The sequence below is a fragment of the Crotalus tigris genome, unplaced genomic scaffold, assembly GCF_016545835.1.
Source record: "Crotalus tigris isolate CLP2741 ecotype Arizona unplaced genomic scaffold, ASM1654583v1 scf7180000020588.15403103151:6194809, whole genome shotgun sequence".
Classification (NCBI taxonomy): Eukaryota; Metazoa; Chordata; class Lepidosauria; order Squamata; family Viperidae; genus Crotalus; species Crotalus tigris.
The window spans coordinates 3635210-3650935 of record NW_024098092.1 but is presented as its reverse complement, the minus strand read 5'-3'; the positions used below and the strand labels follow the sequence as shown (position 1 = coordinate 3650935).

Below are 15726 nucleotides of genomic sequence, written 5' to 3'. Positions count from 1 at the left end.
CAACTTCCGTGCTCATCCAGAGGAGCCCGTGGCTTGTCTTTGAGCCAGTCCTGTAGGGGATGAGCAAGCTAAGCTGGAAGGCAGGGTGAAGCGTGTCATCAGTTTGGAATCATTACGCAGCCACAAGAGACCCGCTTTCTGACTACAGTGTTTGTTCTCCAGCATGAGGATGGAGAATCCACAAATGGATTTACTTTATCTTCCTGCCCAATTAGACTAAGCCTGCTTAATAATCCTGATGGCTTACAACCAAAGTATGGGGTTAATGACAGTCGTCATTTTTTTCTGGCTTTGCCTTCAGTCTCCTAAACTATGAATGAGCCAACGGGCCGAGTTCCTCCCTCACATTAAACCACAAAACTCCGCAACGTGGTTAGCGAACAGCTAATTTGGTTCGGGCTAACCTGCCTTTTATGCTGAAGCTGGCCTGATTAAGGATACATTTTACAATCCCAGCGAACAGGTTTACATTTTCCTCTTATGAAAGTGAATGAAGCATTAGTCTCCAGCCTGGCCTGCCTTTCCCCGCCACCCTCTCTCGGCAAACAAGAAGAGTGTAGCCGACTTATACGCTGTGCCAAAACGTATTTTCAGTTCCAGAGAAAATACTAAGAGAAAAGCTAAGTCAGGAAAAGCAATTACCAGCTTTATATCTGAAGGGGTGGATCTCTGGGTTACTGTCAGCATCTTTGAAGGAATGAATCATGCTCTCCTCCGACCCCACCCACAATAACACAGCTCGTGCATTTTGTCACAACAGGAATCTCATATCCCCTTTGTTTCCAAATTGGTACTGTGTTTCCCCGAAAATAAGACCAGGTCTTTTTTTTTTCTTCCTCCAAAAGAGGCACCAGGCCTTATTTTCGGGGTGGGCCTGACCTCACCTCCTGTGTTGACCGAGGGCCCCGAACGGAGGCAAAGCAATTAGCTGGTCAGAATAATTGTCTTCGTAAGCACTGCCAACGTTCACCCAAGAGCCCCCACATATGCTGGCACAAGTTCAATAAAACAGTCAACAGAGTTAAACAGTTCTTTAAAGTAAAACAGATAACAAGTATGATCTTTTCCATCACCGGATCCAAACCTGGGAATCATGGGTCTTTCTTCCTCTCTCTCAATCCTAGATCATGCTGTCTCCAGACGCCAGGAACACCGCGTGGGTTTCGTTTGACGGGCGGAAGAGGCAGGAGATCTGCCACGGGGACAGGTGAGGAATTTTTTTCTGTATGAACCTAGAATTGGCTAAAGAAAGGGTTTTTTTTCCCCCCCTAAATAATCAAGAAATGCCCAAAATGCAGGGTTAAAACGCAACCAAGGGCCGGCATTCAAAATTGGCTCTTTGGCCTTAAGGAAACGCCGCTTTTAAGCAGCCCTGATTTAAACCCCAGTCAACTCAATGCGAAGCAATTTCAAAATATTTGGGAGACCAAACGTTGGGGCCGTCCGTTTCCAGCTGGATTTGTCTTCACTGGCCGCCTTTCTTGGTTTCCTTCTAGCATCAGCATCACCACCTCTTGCTACCCTCTCCCTTCCATCTGCTTCCAAGATCCCGTCAGCGATTGGTTCGAAAGCCTGGCTGAGTGTTTACACTGGAACGTCAGAAAGAGGCAAAACCACTTTGCCGTTGACGAGGAGGAAGAATTTTGAACATCGGGTCCCGTCTTGGAAGGAGAGAGAACAAAATGGAACTATCCTTGTATATAAGTATTTGAAGCCTGTAGCTGTCGGGAGTAAATCAACATAACATACTTCCCCCTTATCCATATCCATATCTATATATGGATAAGGGTGAAGGATATATATATATATATATATATATATATATATATATATATATATATATATATGTAATATTTTTTTAAAAGGTAGCAACATACCTCATGTCGGTCTGTTCTACTGATGACCAGCTATCCTGTTAGTTTCCTGCCTTGTTAAGGAACCTGGGAGAGAAGAAGGACAGGCAGAACGTGGACTTACTTGGGCCACGGAAAACACGTCTTGTGAAAACATGCTGTGTTTTTTCCAAGCAATTGAGTTCATGTCCACCTAGGGAAGCCGTGTTCCAAGGAGTGGCAATTTGCTCGCTTGTTTCCCAAATATTGGCAAATCCACCCCTGGGGTGCAATTCCCAGGGACCGTGGCACTGATGGTGGGGCTGCTACAACCAGCCTTTTATTCATTCTGCAAATTTGCCACAACTACAGATTCTCATTACAGCTGCTGTTCCGTCTTCCTTTCTCCTCTCTCTTCAGTTTACAAAAAAAAAAAAAAAAAGCGTGTTCTGGTTTTTTCTATAGCTGCTTAGAACTCCTTTCCCCCCCTTTTTTTGTTTTTCACTGTCCATCTTTTTCTGTCTGTCTTGTCTGATCGGTCTGTCCTTGAAGGGACCAAGGCAAGCAGGACGCCTGTGTTTTTTTTAACCTGCTTTTGTCACCTTCCAAAGGAGTTTTCCTTCAGTCTCTTTCAGATGTAAAAAGCCGCAAGTGAAGCTTGTAAGGACGGGCGACGTTTCGTCGCCTTGCCTTTGGAAGGGTGTCTTGTGTGAAGGCTCTCCTTTGCTCATGTGTGTGAACTCTTTTGCATCCGAAATAATCCCAACACGCTGTTCCGAATCCAGATGAGTATTGCCGGGTTGAAAATCCACGGTCTGAAAAATGGAAGCTCCCTCCTCAAAAATAATAACAATAATCCTGTGAAGACACACTTCCAACTACATCAAATATCTGTGGTCAGGATTCCTGTAAATTTGCTCCTTCAAGAGCCCTACAGACCTGACATGACCCAGCTTTGACATGGCCCAACAAATGGATGGAAAATAGAAATCCTGATTTTACAGCAGTCTGAGGACAGTCCCGTGTATTCTGCCAGACCCAGCAATAGCTAAAAACTCTTGCACCTTCTCTCTGAAAATCCTGTCTTGCTGAACTGTTTCCTTCTGAACCACTGTGGCTCAAGGTTGAATCTGTTGGAGACAAGGCTGCTTTCTGTGGTTTTTGAGCTCTTAAGGACGATGAAGCTGCTGCTGATGGAGGCTACTTGGATCTCTCTGAGGTCAAACCACTGCAAGTCTGTCCAGCTGAAGTTAGAAGAAAAAACCCTTTGTTCATCTTCAACATACTGTGTGTCTTTTTTTTTTTTTTGCTGTTATTATAATATCTTCCCTTGATATTGTCTTAATTGTCTATCTCATTGGTATGGGGAGAAAGAAAAAGAAATGGTTTTTACAAAGATTAAAAAAGGGGATTTTTTTTTTTTTCAAGAACAGGGAACTTCCAGACTAAAATACTTTTTAAATTCTCCACCTGTACCAAACTCTGCTTTTGTTTTCGTTCTGGGTGAGCCAGGATAAGGCACAGACATCATTCCCTCAATTCAAAGAAGTGATAATCAGAACTCTGATTTTAGAAAGGCTTGGATATTTTTTAACCATCCGTAAATCCCTGGAATTTCTCAAAAGCTAAAAGGTCACAAAGGCAGTCGACAGCTTGAAATTTTTTTCCTTGCAGGAAAGGCGTTTGCTATTCTCATATTTGGTTATTTTTGAAGACGGGACTCTCTAAAGTGATATTCTTATTAAAACAGGGTAGCTGCTTGCTCCCTGGTGGAAATAGTGCATAAGTTGTTTAGGATTCTTTTTTTTTTTTTTGTCGCAATATCTTCATTCCGGCAGTCTAAATTTGACGGAAAAGAACGAGGCAGGATTTTCCCCGTGGAAATTCACTGAATCTGATCAGGGACTGTCATCCTTGTGTGAAAATCTGTCTTTTGCTTTATTTATTTATTTTTAACAACGTGCCCAGTCTTGGATAAGTCTCTCTCACCTCTGCAGTAGTCCTATCCTCCCTCCCTGTGCAAAGAAAACTTTATCCAGTTCATTTGACACTGGGTGAAAAGTGATGCCTTGTCCAATTGAATCGCATTCTTAGTATTCAGACTAGAAAAGTGAGATATTTTAACTTTAGAACCGTAAAAATCAGAGACATTGCTAGCTTTTTCAAAATACTACACAGTCTGCTGCAGTTGGAACAAAAGCATATATTTCTACGCCGGAGTCAGGAAATTACTCGTTGAAACAGTTGGCATGTTTCCAGGCTAGACAAAAGAGCAGAAATGAGTATTTTGCTTTTCTCATCTTCATCCTGCTCTTCTTACTAATATTTAAACCACGATTGTATGGAATAGAAATTTGCTAGTTGGGTTTTCTTCCTAATAAGCAATAATTAAAGGTGGGAAAAAGGCCCAAGCCTCTGATATTCATATGGATCTCTTGACTTAGATAAAAGGATTTATTGAAGGCGTTTCCAACCAGATGAGAGATAAAAATAAGCCTTATTTAGGAAAGGTGGGCGTTTTACTTTTTTTCATAAGTTAAAAAAAAATCATCATTAAAAAAAACATTCTTTTTCTAGCTAGTCCTATTTTTTTCCAGGGTTTAGAAAAATAACCCAGCTGTGTTTTTTTTTTTAAAACTTAAGGTTGTATATAATCGCCAGCCGGCTTATAATTATGTCTTCCATCTCAAAATCATTTTTTCAAAGCTTTGTTCTTTCCCTGCGCCACTCCTGGGCTAACCTCCCCACCTCTTTATTTATACATATATTTGGCTTGGAGGAGGAAGTTAGACGAGAAAACCCGGAGAGCTTGACCGTGTCACGGCCTGAAATCTGAATTTTGGATTGCAGCTGGGTCCTAGTGTCCTCCGATCACCCTTCACTGATCAATTCAAGCTTCTCTTGAGTCGCCCTTTTTTACAGCAGGAGACTCAGCTCAAAACTGTGCAGTTTTACGGAAGCACGTTTGAGCCAGTTCTCTTTGGGATGAGCATTGCAAGGATCTCCAATCCCGTGCTCGGTCTGAAAATGAGGAGAGGTTTTTGGTTTGTTTCTTTTCCTTGCCATCAATTTTCCACCAAGAATAACAAACCAGGATGGTTAAAAGTCAGGCTTCTATCCTGAATGGGGCAGCACTTCACTCAGCCTGCTTTTCCTTTGTGTCAGCTCCCTGCAAATTCTTTTAAGCTATCTCTGTTACGGGTTTTTGCTGATGGCTTTCAACGGGTTTCCTTTCCTCTGATGCTAAATGCCCTCTCTTGGCAAGAGAACCGCCCCAAGAAAACTATAGTTTTACAAGACAGCGGTCTGGAGGGTGTCACTGCAGCAGGGCGAAAACAGGGCACGAATCAAGAAGCGTGATATGCCAAGCAAATACTCAGAAAGAATATCGGGGTGTTGCCCGAAAGATGTTCACCGAGCACGCATCAGGACTTCTGGGGTTGATGGGTTGCCAAATTGCCAGCTCATTTTTGGAGAGTTCTTGAATTGGAAGTTCCTGAATGCAGAGACACTTGTCTTTTCCTCGTTGGACTGTTTCCTTCCCCAAATCCTTTTCTGATCGTGTTCTAATGATGTGCCAGCCTCTGAAGACACGTCGAGGTGATAGAAGTGACTTCGAGGTGATAGAAGTGACGGGGCAGGTTTATAAATCGACTTTTTACCGCATGGACAGTGCTCTTCTTACTCCAGTTAAAGGCATCCCGACTGTGGGATTCTGAACTTCCTTTTGAAGGAAGATGCCTGACGTTTCCTATTGTTAATGCTTTGAAAACTTGTAAGATATTGCTTGAAAGCGGAACTATTTTCCAGATCTTTTCAAATAAATCTTGGTGGTTTTTTTTCCCAAAGATTGGTGTCATGTGATAGCATCAATGGGTGGAAAGCAAGCCCTATCCATTGACACATGGAGCATTAAGTGGGAGGCAAAAAAGATACTGGATCCGTTTTTAAGAGAAAAAAAATATTGTTCTTCAAACAGCTGGGCTGAAAGTTTAGCCATTTGACGTCAAGAATTTGGTTTTTCTCTGCTGTTGAGTTAATCCCTCTGAATGTAATTGGGGAGACTCTGCTGCGGATCTGCTATTAATCTCAAAATCATCATAACGTTTCTTAGAAGTAGTAATGGATGAGAAGAATACTTTATAGGGTTAAAAGGGTAGTTTCGTAATAATACATTGATCCCAAAATACGTGCATGTTGGGGTGGATTGGGCCCAATCTTTACTTGCAGACAATCATCAAGGATTTATGGCTTAGCACAACATGTGAACATGGCCATTTGGGATTAATCATGGCTTAGTATGGTGTAGAAACCCGGGCAGCTATTCAGAGATCACAAAAGACTTCTAAATGACTGCAGACGGGCCAAATATTTCTGTTGTTAAGTGAGACAGTTCAGTGAGATTTGCCCTATTTTATTACCTTTCTAACCAGTTAAGTGAATCACTTTAGTTGTTAGAAACACGGTTAAGTGAATTTGGCTTCCCCATTGGTTGTTAAATTGAGGGCTACTTTTATTAGGGAGGCTGTAAACCCCCCCCCGTCCCCTTTCCAAAGATACCCTTAGCATCAGACCTGATCCTTGGGAGGTGATAGGATTTAACAAGAAGTGACAGATTATAAGGGAGGCTTGACGCAAAACTGCAGAGTGGGATTAAGCCTCGAAGCTCCCCGATAAACAGTTAATAACTTAACACTTGCAGCTGGAAAACAAAAACATCTGGATGGAACTGTAGCTGGTTGAGGCCGAGATAACGCAGGGGAAAAAATAGCAAAGTAAATGAGTGATCCAATAAATTAAATTGGATAACAGATTTCTTTTGTTTTCCCTTGCAGAACTCTTAGGAAAAGGGAGGACCTTTTGCCCCTCAGCCTATTGTGTATTTTTAACAAGAGCCACTCCATGGAGCAAACAGGTATTGAGTTATGAATCAGCTGGGAATTATGAAAAGGGCAGACTCTTCGTAAACGGGAAAATGCCAACTTGTCGCAGGAAATATCAGGGTTGGCTTGAGAGATTAAGGAAGTCAGACGTAGTCTCTTTAGTGCAAGATGAACCAAAACTTGCCCGGTTTTTAATAGAAATTGGGACGGACCTTGGAGGTCTTCTAGTCTAACTCCCTGCCCAATCAGGAGCCCCTGTATTATTCCAGACAAATAGCTGTCCAATCTTAAAAGGTGATGGAGCACCTACAACTCCTGGTGGCAAGCTGTTCCACTGGCTAATTGTCCTCACTGTTAGGAAGCTTCTCCTTAATTCCAGGTTGCATCTCTCCTTGCTTAGTTTCCATCCATTGTTTTTTTTTTGTCTTGCCTTCAGCTGCTTTGGAAAATAGGTGCCCCCCCCTCTTCTTCGTGGCAGCCCCTCAAATATTGGAACGCTACTGTCAGGTCACCCCTCATCCTCTTTTTCTCTAGACTAGACATAGCCAATTCCTGCCACTGTCTATTTGTTTGAAGAGCGAATTATTTTCTTTCTGGAGTAGAGTTGTTCAAAAAAATTACAGAACTCAACCGTGCCATTGATTCTTTATTGAAAAATACAAGGCCGGTAACAAACCTTTTTATTATTATTATTAAATAAAGCATTATGATTAGAGTATGAAATACTGGCTTTTGTTAGAAAAATCACTTTGTTATGAAGAATAGGCTTGGCGAAAATGCTCACAGAACTAGGGATGTTTTGAAAAGATAGAACCAAAACTTTATATCTTTGGAGAAGGTTGGCGCTGAAAGTTTTAAGACTGCGTTGGAACTGTTTATAAAGACAGTTCTCTGGAATCAGCAAGGAATCAGCCATGCTAGTATAGACTGAAGCTGGAAGACCCTAGTTTGGGCCAACGTTTTGAGAAACGCTCACGGGGTCTGATTTAGACCGACACGCTGCTCCTTGCAAGGCCCACTTTGTGTACCCTGGATGGAACAACTTTAGTCAAATGATTTACCATTCCTTCTATCCTGCCTTCGGTGGGTCCTGACCCAAAATTCTTCAGCTGGAACAACATCTCCGCTTTTTCCACAAAAGGAGAGGGTGTGTTCAAAATTGGTCGACCTATGGGCAACCATTAGGCTACTGTTCTTTGCCTCCCTGCCCCTCTGCCTCCACACCAGGAGGGCAGAGCCCGTCCCCTTGAGTGCCTGCCAGATGTGCAGGATCCGAATCGACCTTGCAAACTTGGAACGAAAACTCGACTCCTGCAGTCTCGGAAGGATGAAAACAGGCAAGCTGCACTCGAAACGTTTCTGGTTTCAAACCGGATCGGAGAGCGGGTCAGGTCAGGCAAGGTGAGGCTCTTGAAGGCGAGAACGGGTTCATCAAAACCGACAGCCACGCCTCCCCGGACCTGCTCTGCAATTTGGCAACCCAGTCCCGCCCGCCGGTCAAGCTCAGACATGTCAACCGTCGCAGGGCCCAAAACGAGGTTAAAAACGGGGGAGGACAATACAGCCAAGGGAGCAAAGGCCGGATCCTCGCGCGGGAAAAGGCCGCAGCGCAAGCCACATTGGGAAGCTGCTCCGATGGTTCTTTGGACAGTAGAGCAGGAGGATGCGTGGTTTTCTTTGCTCGTCCGCAGGAGGAAGGCTGGTGGGGCGGTTCCAGAGATCCAGCGAGGCAGAACGGAATCCTAGGGGAGCAAAGGTCTGCCTTGGGATCCAGTCTCTTCTGCCGCTTCTCCAGAGTCCAACCGGGGGTGGGGAAGGGGGGAGATCGGGTTTCCCCAACTAGATTCTTCACTCTATAAGAGCACATCGGTTTGGCAACGGAGCTGCAGGTCATGAATCGATCCTTCCATAGGAAGAAAACACTGGAGGCAGAGCGAGAGAGAAGAGGACATCAACCGCAATGACAACAAGAGGGCGGAAAAAGCTGCCCGAGAGCAGACAATTCTGTGTCGCCTGGTCGTCGGCCTCAACAATTGTTTGAAAGTTAACAACAGGACCGGGAAGAGCGGTTTAGGACCGCTTTTCACACTTACGACCGATGCAGCCTCCCCATGCCCACCTGATCCAAATTGGGACACTCGGTTATGACGGTCGCAGCGTCCCAGATGTGTGTGTGTGTGTCCCGGGATCCCCTTTTGTGGACCTTTCCCGCGAGCCAATTCAGTGGGGAAGCCGAATCCACTTAACAACTGTGGGTGTGACTTAACCGAACAGCTGCGAGGATTTGCTCAACCAGAAAGGTTGTAAAATGGGGCGAAACTGACTTAGCAACAGAAACGTTGGACTCCATTGTGACTGTACGTCAAGGACGCAGAGCGAGAAATTTGGCCTGGGCCCTAACTGGCATCCCCAAGCCTTGATTGGTAGCTTCTCCACCAATCGGAAGTCGGGGCGAGAGCAGCTTCGCTGTGATCCCTAATGGGTAGGCTTCCATATGGTGGCCACAGCTTTGCCTGGCTTGGTTTGGAGGACTTTTCTGCTGATGTCAGGGGGCCTCTAGGCTTTCCTATTTAATTGCCGGGCTGAATCGGTCGACGGGATTTGAAAAAGAGGGATTCGCCTTAGCCAAGTGGAACCTTATTCTCAGTCCCCGTCCCAGCTGCCCGCCGAAGAGACCCACCCTACTCTGAAGTTACTCCCAGACACCGTTCCTGTGTCTCTAATACTCACTCCTCTCTCTCAGGCCTTGCCCAAAGCTCTGATAGACATGGAACATTGCCCAAAACAGGACGCTTTTGATCGTCACCGAAATGCAGGAGCAGGTGATGATGGCCGCTTCCAGGGCGTAAGAACTTCCTTGGCCCCATTCTGTTATGACCTGAACAGGGGGAAAAAAAGCCCACATCTCGCACGGATAAACAACATTTGTAACTGTAAAACAATTAGTCCCAAAGTGGAATGAAACTCACACCTGCTTTCATTTCAAAGTATCCCACCGCAGACCCTGTAGCACATTCCTCGCAAACAGCAAAATTTAACAAGCCAAGGTTTGCAGCCACAAGCTGGGAATCTCACACACACTAAGCCACCGTTTCTTTTGATCCTGGTTTGTCGGTGGGTTTCCAAAGGTGGTGCTTTGGCTCTGCCTGGCCTAATCTCTCCGTGCCATCTACCTTGCAAGGATGTTGTGAGATAAAGGAAAAAGACGGTGCCCTAGGATCAGAGTGTGCTCTATTGGATCGGAACACCGAGATCCACGGATGTTCTAATGCCTAATTAGGATCTTATATATGAGAAAATTGTTCCTCTTATCTCTCTCTGCTTAATCCCACTGTTGAGAACTGCTGAAAGATTATCTCTTGTTTTATTTTTTCAAAAGAATGGGATTGTTGTGTTCAAGGCTGCCGGCGGTTTTTCTGCCGTGACTAGGAGAAACATTCCAGCCGGTTTTGACATTAAAGGGCTTTTGCGAAGCCTTCAAAAATCTGTGTTTTTTTTTACCTTGAGGCTTTTCCAAAGGGACCTTCAGCTGGTGTTTTGAATGCTGCCCCAATTAGCTGTTTCCTTGACTTATCTGCCTTTCTTTAGATCAGCGTTTCTCAACTTTTAAAATGTGTGGACCTCAGTTCCCAGAATTCCAGAAATTGAAGTCCACGCATCTTAAAAGTCGCTGAGGTTGAGAAGCATAGCTTTAGGGTTGAAAAAAAAAATCACTGAAGTGGTGACTGCGGCGTTCAACAACAGACTGTTCCTGGTTTTAACAGATCTCTGTGATAAGGCACCAATGATTAACTAAGTTGGTTGACCGCAGTTTGAGTCACTGGATCAAACAGCATGTCTTAATTGGGCCTACATCCTTGGATGGGATCCATCTGAAGCAGGCGTCTTCCAACTTGTCCCTTTTATGACGTGTGGACTTCAACTCCCAGAATTCCTCGTGCCTGGCTGAGGAATTCTGGGAGTTGAAGTCCACACGTCATAAAAGGGACAAGTTGGAAGACCCCTGATCTGAAGGTATTTATGGCTGAGCTCTGAACATTATGGATGGAGACCAAACTTTTATCATTAAAGTATAACCAAGGGGGCTTCTTCAAATTTCAAAACTGGCACTTGGCTTTTTCTTTGTTTTTTTTTTGTTTCCTCCTCCACAAAGGTCTCATCGGCCTTAGGGACCAATTTCCCTAAAACCTTGGGCACCTTTTAAAGAGGCGACATGCTCTGGGGACTTGCGTTTTCTTGTTCCTTTGGGCTCCGGATTCCACTTCAGGACATGGGGTAAAGGTTCTGCCCCCCTTAACTTCCTTCTTACCCAGGGCTGCCTCTGAACGACAGAGGAATTCCCCCTTATCCTCCTGGAATCAGTAAACCGTTCGGCAAGACTTACTGTGTACAACAGATAGGCTAGATAAGCCACTTCTGGTAAATTCTGAAGCACAAAAATCCAGGCGAGAGGTTTCAACTCTTTCAAGATCTAAAAAAAAAAAAAAGGCACGGGTGACTAAAGGCTCGTTGGTTGAAAAAGAAGCCTATCACATCCATTTTAGCTGTAAAATACAGGAGCGGGCGCCGTCTTTGAAAGAAGTTCTCCACAAATATTAGCGTAGTTGGGAGTTAAAACAGCCATTAACAGAACTGGACAGCCCCCCGAATTCTACGATGGCAAAGCGACAGTTATTGAAAATAACTCACTGCAGTGATGCCACAAGCAACCTTGAGAACAGCCCAGCAAATCCCAGCAGCCAGGAACACACTGTGCAGACTTGAAATCTTCCGGGTTGTGGTCAGCAGCAAAACAGACAAACAGAGCTGGGAAATAGAAGAAGAGAGATCTCAGCCAGACAACAGGACATAGCTGCAGATCACCTTCCCACCCCCTGAATCAGGCAGTGGTTCAATGTCGTTGCTTGACCGTTTCAGGGATCTTTAGGAATCCAATACAGCCATGCCCCCCCCTTTTTTTCCCTGTGACCCATTCCTTTCTCTCCTTCACCCTTTTTGACAAACAGCTAGTTTTCTATCACAAATGGCCCAGCCCATCTGGATTGAGCCGAGGTGGTGCAGCAGTTAGAGTGCAGTAGTGCAGGCCACTTTAGCTGACTGTGTTCAGCAGGTCAGCGGTTCAAATCTCACCGGCTCAAGGTTGACTCAGCCTTCCATCCTTCCGGGGTAGGTAAAATGAGGACCCAGATTGTTGGGGGCAATGTAAATATATATATACATTGCTTACTGGTGTACACCGCTTAGAGAGTGCTTGCACTTAAAGCGGTATATAAGTCTCATAAATAAATAAATTGTTCTGAGGGGCTTGCTCGCTCCCGAGTTTCTTACAAGTTTTTTTAAAAAATAATAAAACTTAAAAAGTATCCACCAATGTATACCGACACAGCCAATTGCACTCAGGACCTTGAGAATGGAAACAGGATTAATTCAGGAAAGGTCCCCCCCCCCCTTCTGAAACTCTTTTCATCTCCAAACTCTTGAAGAACCGATAGTTAGGACTTTGGTTTCATGTAGGATATGGGGCTGGGGATAAAGAAGGCTATCTCCTTCTCTGGAATGCCCACCTATTATAGAAATATTCTAAAAAAAACACCCAGCTTCACGAGATAACCCATCATCCCCATTCTGGTGGCTTCCAGTAGGACAGTACTACAGGGCTCATCACGGCAGAATGCTTAGAACTGTAGTCCAAGCTGCTCTTGGGAGGACCACAGGCCGAAAAAGGCCAACTGGCCGAACTCTTTAAAAGGTGGGCAAAAAAGCATCTCTGCTGGCGGTCTTTAGTGGCAGGATCTCGGCTTAGGACTCAAACAGGAACAGGGTTTGATGCCAGGAGCTACCTGAGCCTGGAGGTCAAAGGTCAGCATGGAAAAGCAGAGGTTCAGCATGAAATACTGGGCCTGGAGGCTCTCCAAAGCCCCGCCCACTCGGAAGGCCATCCGGCTCTCGCTCTGGATCAGGATCACGGCGCAGCTGACGTCAAAGGCCCCGACCAGAAGGATCAAGACGAAGCGGGCCTGGCGGAAGACGGCAATGAGGGGGCTGGCAAGGGGAGCCCCGGTTAGCCCACCGAGGCCCCGGTCCTCCCCAAACAGGACGCCTCGTCGCCATCACAAGGGTTGGGAGGAAGATGGCCAGCCAGATGCTCACCAGCAACTCCGGCTTCTGCTTGGCAGGGAGGACGGTGAAGTTGATCACGGAGCGCAGCATGACCAAGGCGATAGAGAGGACGAAGACCACCAGCTCCTGGCGATTCTCCTGCAGGATTCCTCGGCTGACGTAATAGATGCAGAACACTGCCAAGGGGGAAAGGCCTGGTTATCAGTAGCCAGCTAAAAGGGGAGAAGAGATTTTCTCGGGGCGAAAACAGAGCCCTGAGATCAGTTCTGGGCTTGAATTGCCTCCCTTGTTTTCATAAGGGCCAGAACCTTGCTTCATTTAAAATGCACCAAGCAAAAGAAGCATCCGTTCTCGGGCCGATCCATCCAGTCTGAAAGTTAGGAAGGTCAATTCAATGTAGGCTGCAGAATCACAGTTTGCCTTTCTCCTCTTAAGTACCACAGCAACTAGCAGTACTCCCCAACTGGTGAAAAGCAAAGCTACAAAGGAAAATCCCTGCTAAAAGTAGCTAACAAATGGCCAGTTTGCTGTGCTAAAGCCTTGATAAGCCATGGCCTGTTTTAACTATGGTTTGGCTAGACCAAGAAGGATGGATTCAGATATTGTACCACGATGGGGGTTGATTTCCTTTAATGCTGGGGATAAATCCAACTCTCCTGGTACATAAACTAGGGAGGGATTAAAAACAAACAATGTTTATTTTCTATGGCCAAAAAGAACAAGATTCTGGAGTGGCACAAAGCCCAAGTTTTGGGTTCTTCTTGAAAACTGCCCCGGGCCATTCCAAGGCCTGTCTCCTCTGTCTTTGGATCTTTACCAAAAAAATGCCAAAATACAGGGTGGAAACTCTGCCGAGAGTAGGATTCAAGCGGCAGAGAAGTTTGAGAGGGTTCCTATACAATCTAGGATAGAGGTGCTGCCTGGAGTGAATATTATTTGCAGTTTACAGGGCAATGCAAAACTTTAGCAAGCCCATAAACAGAGCTTCAAAATCGTTGGGAGAGTCCAAGTCTTGATCCCTCCCTAGGGGTGCAGAAATGGCTGCGAACCAGATGAAAGTGACTACACTTAACAACTCTCAGAAATGTTGAGCTACGTTGTGGTTGTTAAGTCGATGTCCATCTGTAGTTATGCTCTAGGAACTGACTGGATTAAAACCTGATCTTGAGACCGAAAATAGGAAGGACGGACTTAGGACTGTGCATGCAAATTGGGGTCTACATAACTACAGCCAAATATAAAGGAGGGTAAATTATCCTTCAGGTTTTTGTTTTTGTTTAGAAAGAGTCAATTCCCTTCTTGCCTTTTGTATAAGAATTAGAACAGTCTGGGCCTAGATGTCTGTCAAAAATATAATGTATATAGAAAAAGACCATTTTTCCACCATCAGAGCTGATCCCTCCCCATCTTTCTAGTTTATAAGATTTGTCAGATTACCGAGGCCAATGATCTGGATGAGAGACACAGTAAAATCTTCATTTTTCTGCTGGATGAGGGTCTCTATGGTTAATCCAATGACACTCAACAGCGAAAGGATGGTGACACAGAAGTAGATCTTGACCGGGGACGACAGCTCGGACCATCGTTTGATCTGGAACGATAAAAGAGCGCAGCTAACATAAAGAGAAATTCTCCTTCAAATTGGACTTTAACTTCCCCATTTAGCCCACAATCTGGGTTGGTCCCATCCAATAATTTACTTTTTGAAGCTGGTGAAAGACAGGGAGATGCCATCAGCTGCTGCAAGCCGCGTTTATAAAATTAGCAGAAAGCAGTTCGTGGCAATGACTCAGTGTAGCTCATCTTAGGCGAGAGAGACTTCTGTTCTTTCTCCAGATATTACACACGCGGGAACAATGGCTCAAACCACCTCATTGAAATTAACAAGCTTGGTGAAGTCCAGATACTTACTGGGCCGCACGGTGTGGCAATCAGGTCTTGGTGTCTTGGTGTTAGATTTGGCAGTGGACAGTTTATGCTTTCATTTGGCAAAGGAGAGGCCAGAGCTTCTTCTGACTGGGAAAGGAGAACCCTAGACGAAGAAACAAATGAATAATATAAATGGAGGTTCAGGCAAATATGTTATGTGTGGAAAGCTAAGTTTCTAGTCCTCCTGAGGTGGATGGGTCCACACTAAGGTTTATTTTGCACGGACGCATGGAATTACAAGCTGGCCAATGATGATTAGCCCCAAATATTGTGGGGCTAGGATTCACACTATCCTGCAAACTCAGTTGGGCTGATTGAATAAACAAACCATGATTCCATTAACCAGGACAAGCATCAAATGCAACCGCACCCTGTTGCACCTAGCGGGCTCCCCCATCAGCCTGGCATCTCCCACATGCACTGAGACCCCAGTTTCCATTCTCCCCAGGCAGCATGATGGAGATTGTAGTCCCACATTTGCCCCCCCCTTCCCAGACTATCAACTGGGGGGACGACAATCCTTTCCTGCTGAAAACCCAAACCCACATCTGAGGGCCGTGACGTCAGAGGGTGCGATGACGTCAGAGGGGAGGCGCCGTGATGCCACTGACGTCACGCCGCGGGCAGGGAGACGGAGCTGTAACGGAAAGCCGTCTGCTTCCCTCCCCCGCCCCCCCCACCGTCGTGTACGGATCCCCGCAAGGCTCAGTAACCGGCTGCTACCTCGTGTCGGGCGTCTCCATGGCGACGGCGACCGTTACATGCCCCGGCCGAGCGACGAACCGGGCGTTCCGAAGTGCGGGAAGTGGTGTCGGGCGAGGGCCATAGAGAAGGAAGGAAAGGCCTCGCCCGAGCAGAGCAACTTCCGGTCGAGGCGGAAACGCGCCATTTTCAAGTCCTGCGCCCGCCTTCCGGGCGAGTTCGAAGCCGAGGTGCCATAAAGAAAGAGACGCCTAGAGGGA

The 15726-nt window shown here is 45.7% G+C and overlaps 2 protein-coding genes across 3 annotated transcripts in view; one reads left to right on the top strand and one right to left on the bottom strand.

Annotated features, from left to right (window-relative positions):
- Nucleotides 1-5680, top strand: part of NADK (NAD kinase) — a 28596-nt gene extending 22916 nt beyond the window's left edge. For both annotated transcript variants that reach the window (XM_039367224.1, XM_039367225.1), the window contains 2 exons: nt 1125-1207; nt 1497-5680. In XM_039367224.1, coding sequence (XP_039223158.1) covers nt 1125-1207; nt 1497-1647 — 234 coding nt within the window. In that variant the 3' untranslated portion in view covers nt 1648-5680. The remainder of the gene's footprint in view (nt 1-1124; nt 1208-1496) is intronic.
- A 1668-nt stretch (nt 5681-7348) lies between these two features.
- On the bottom strand, nt 7349-15653 carry LOC120318963. Its single transcript, XM_039367182.1, has 9 exons — nt 15488-15653; nt 14747-14867; nt 14273-14426; nt 12866-13011; nt 12556-12732; nt 11405-11521; nt 11100-11186; nt 9446-9593; nt 7349-8637 (listed from the first exon to the last, which is right to left on the bottom strand). The coding sequence occupies exons 1-9, from the start codon at nt 15505-15507 to the stop codon at nt 8606-8608; spliced, it is 1002 nt and encodes a 333-aa protein (XP_039223116.1). The 5' UTR covers nt 15508-15653; the 3' UTR covers nt 7349-8605.
- Nucleotides 15654-15726: the final 73 nt, after the last annotated feature.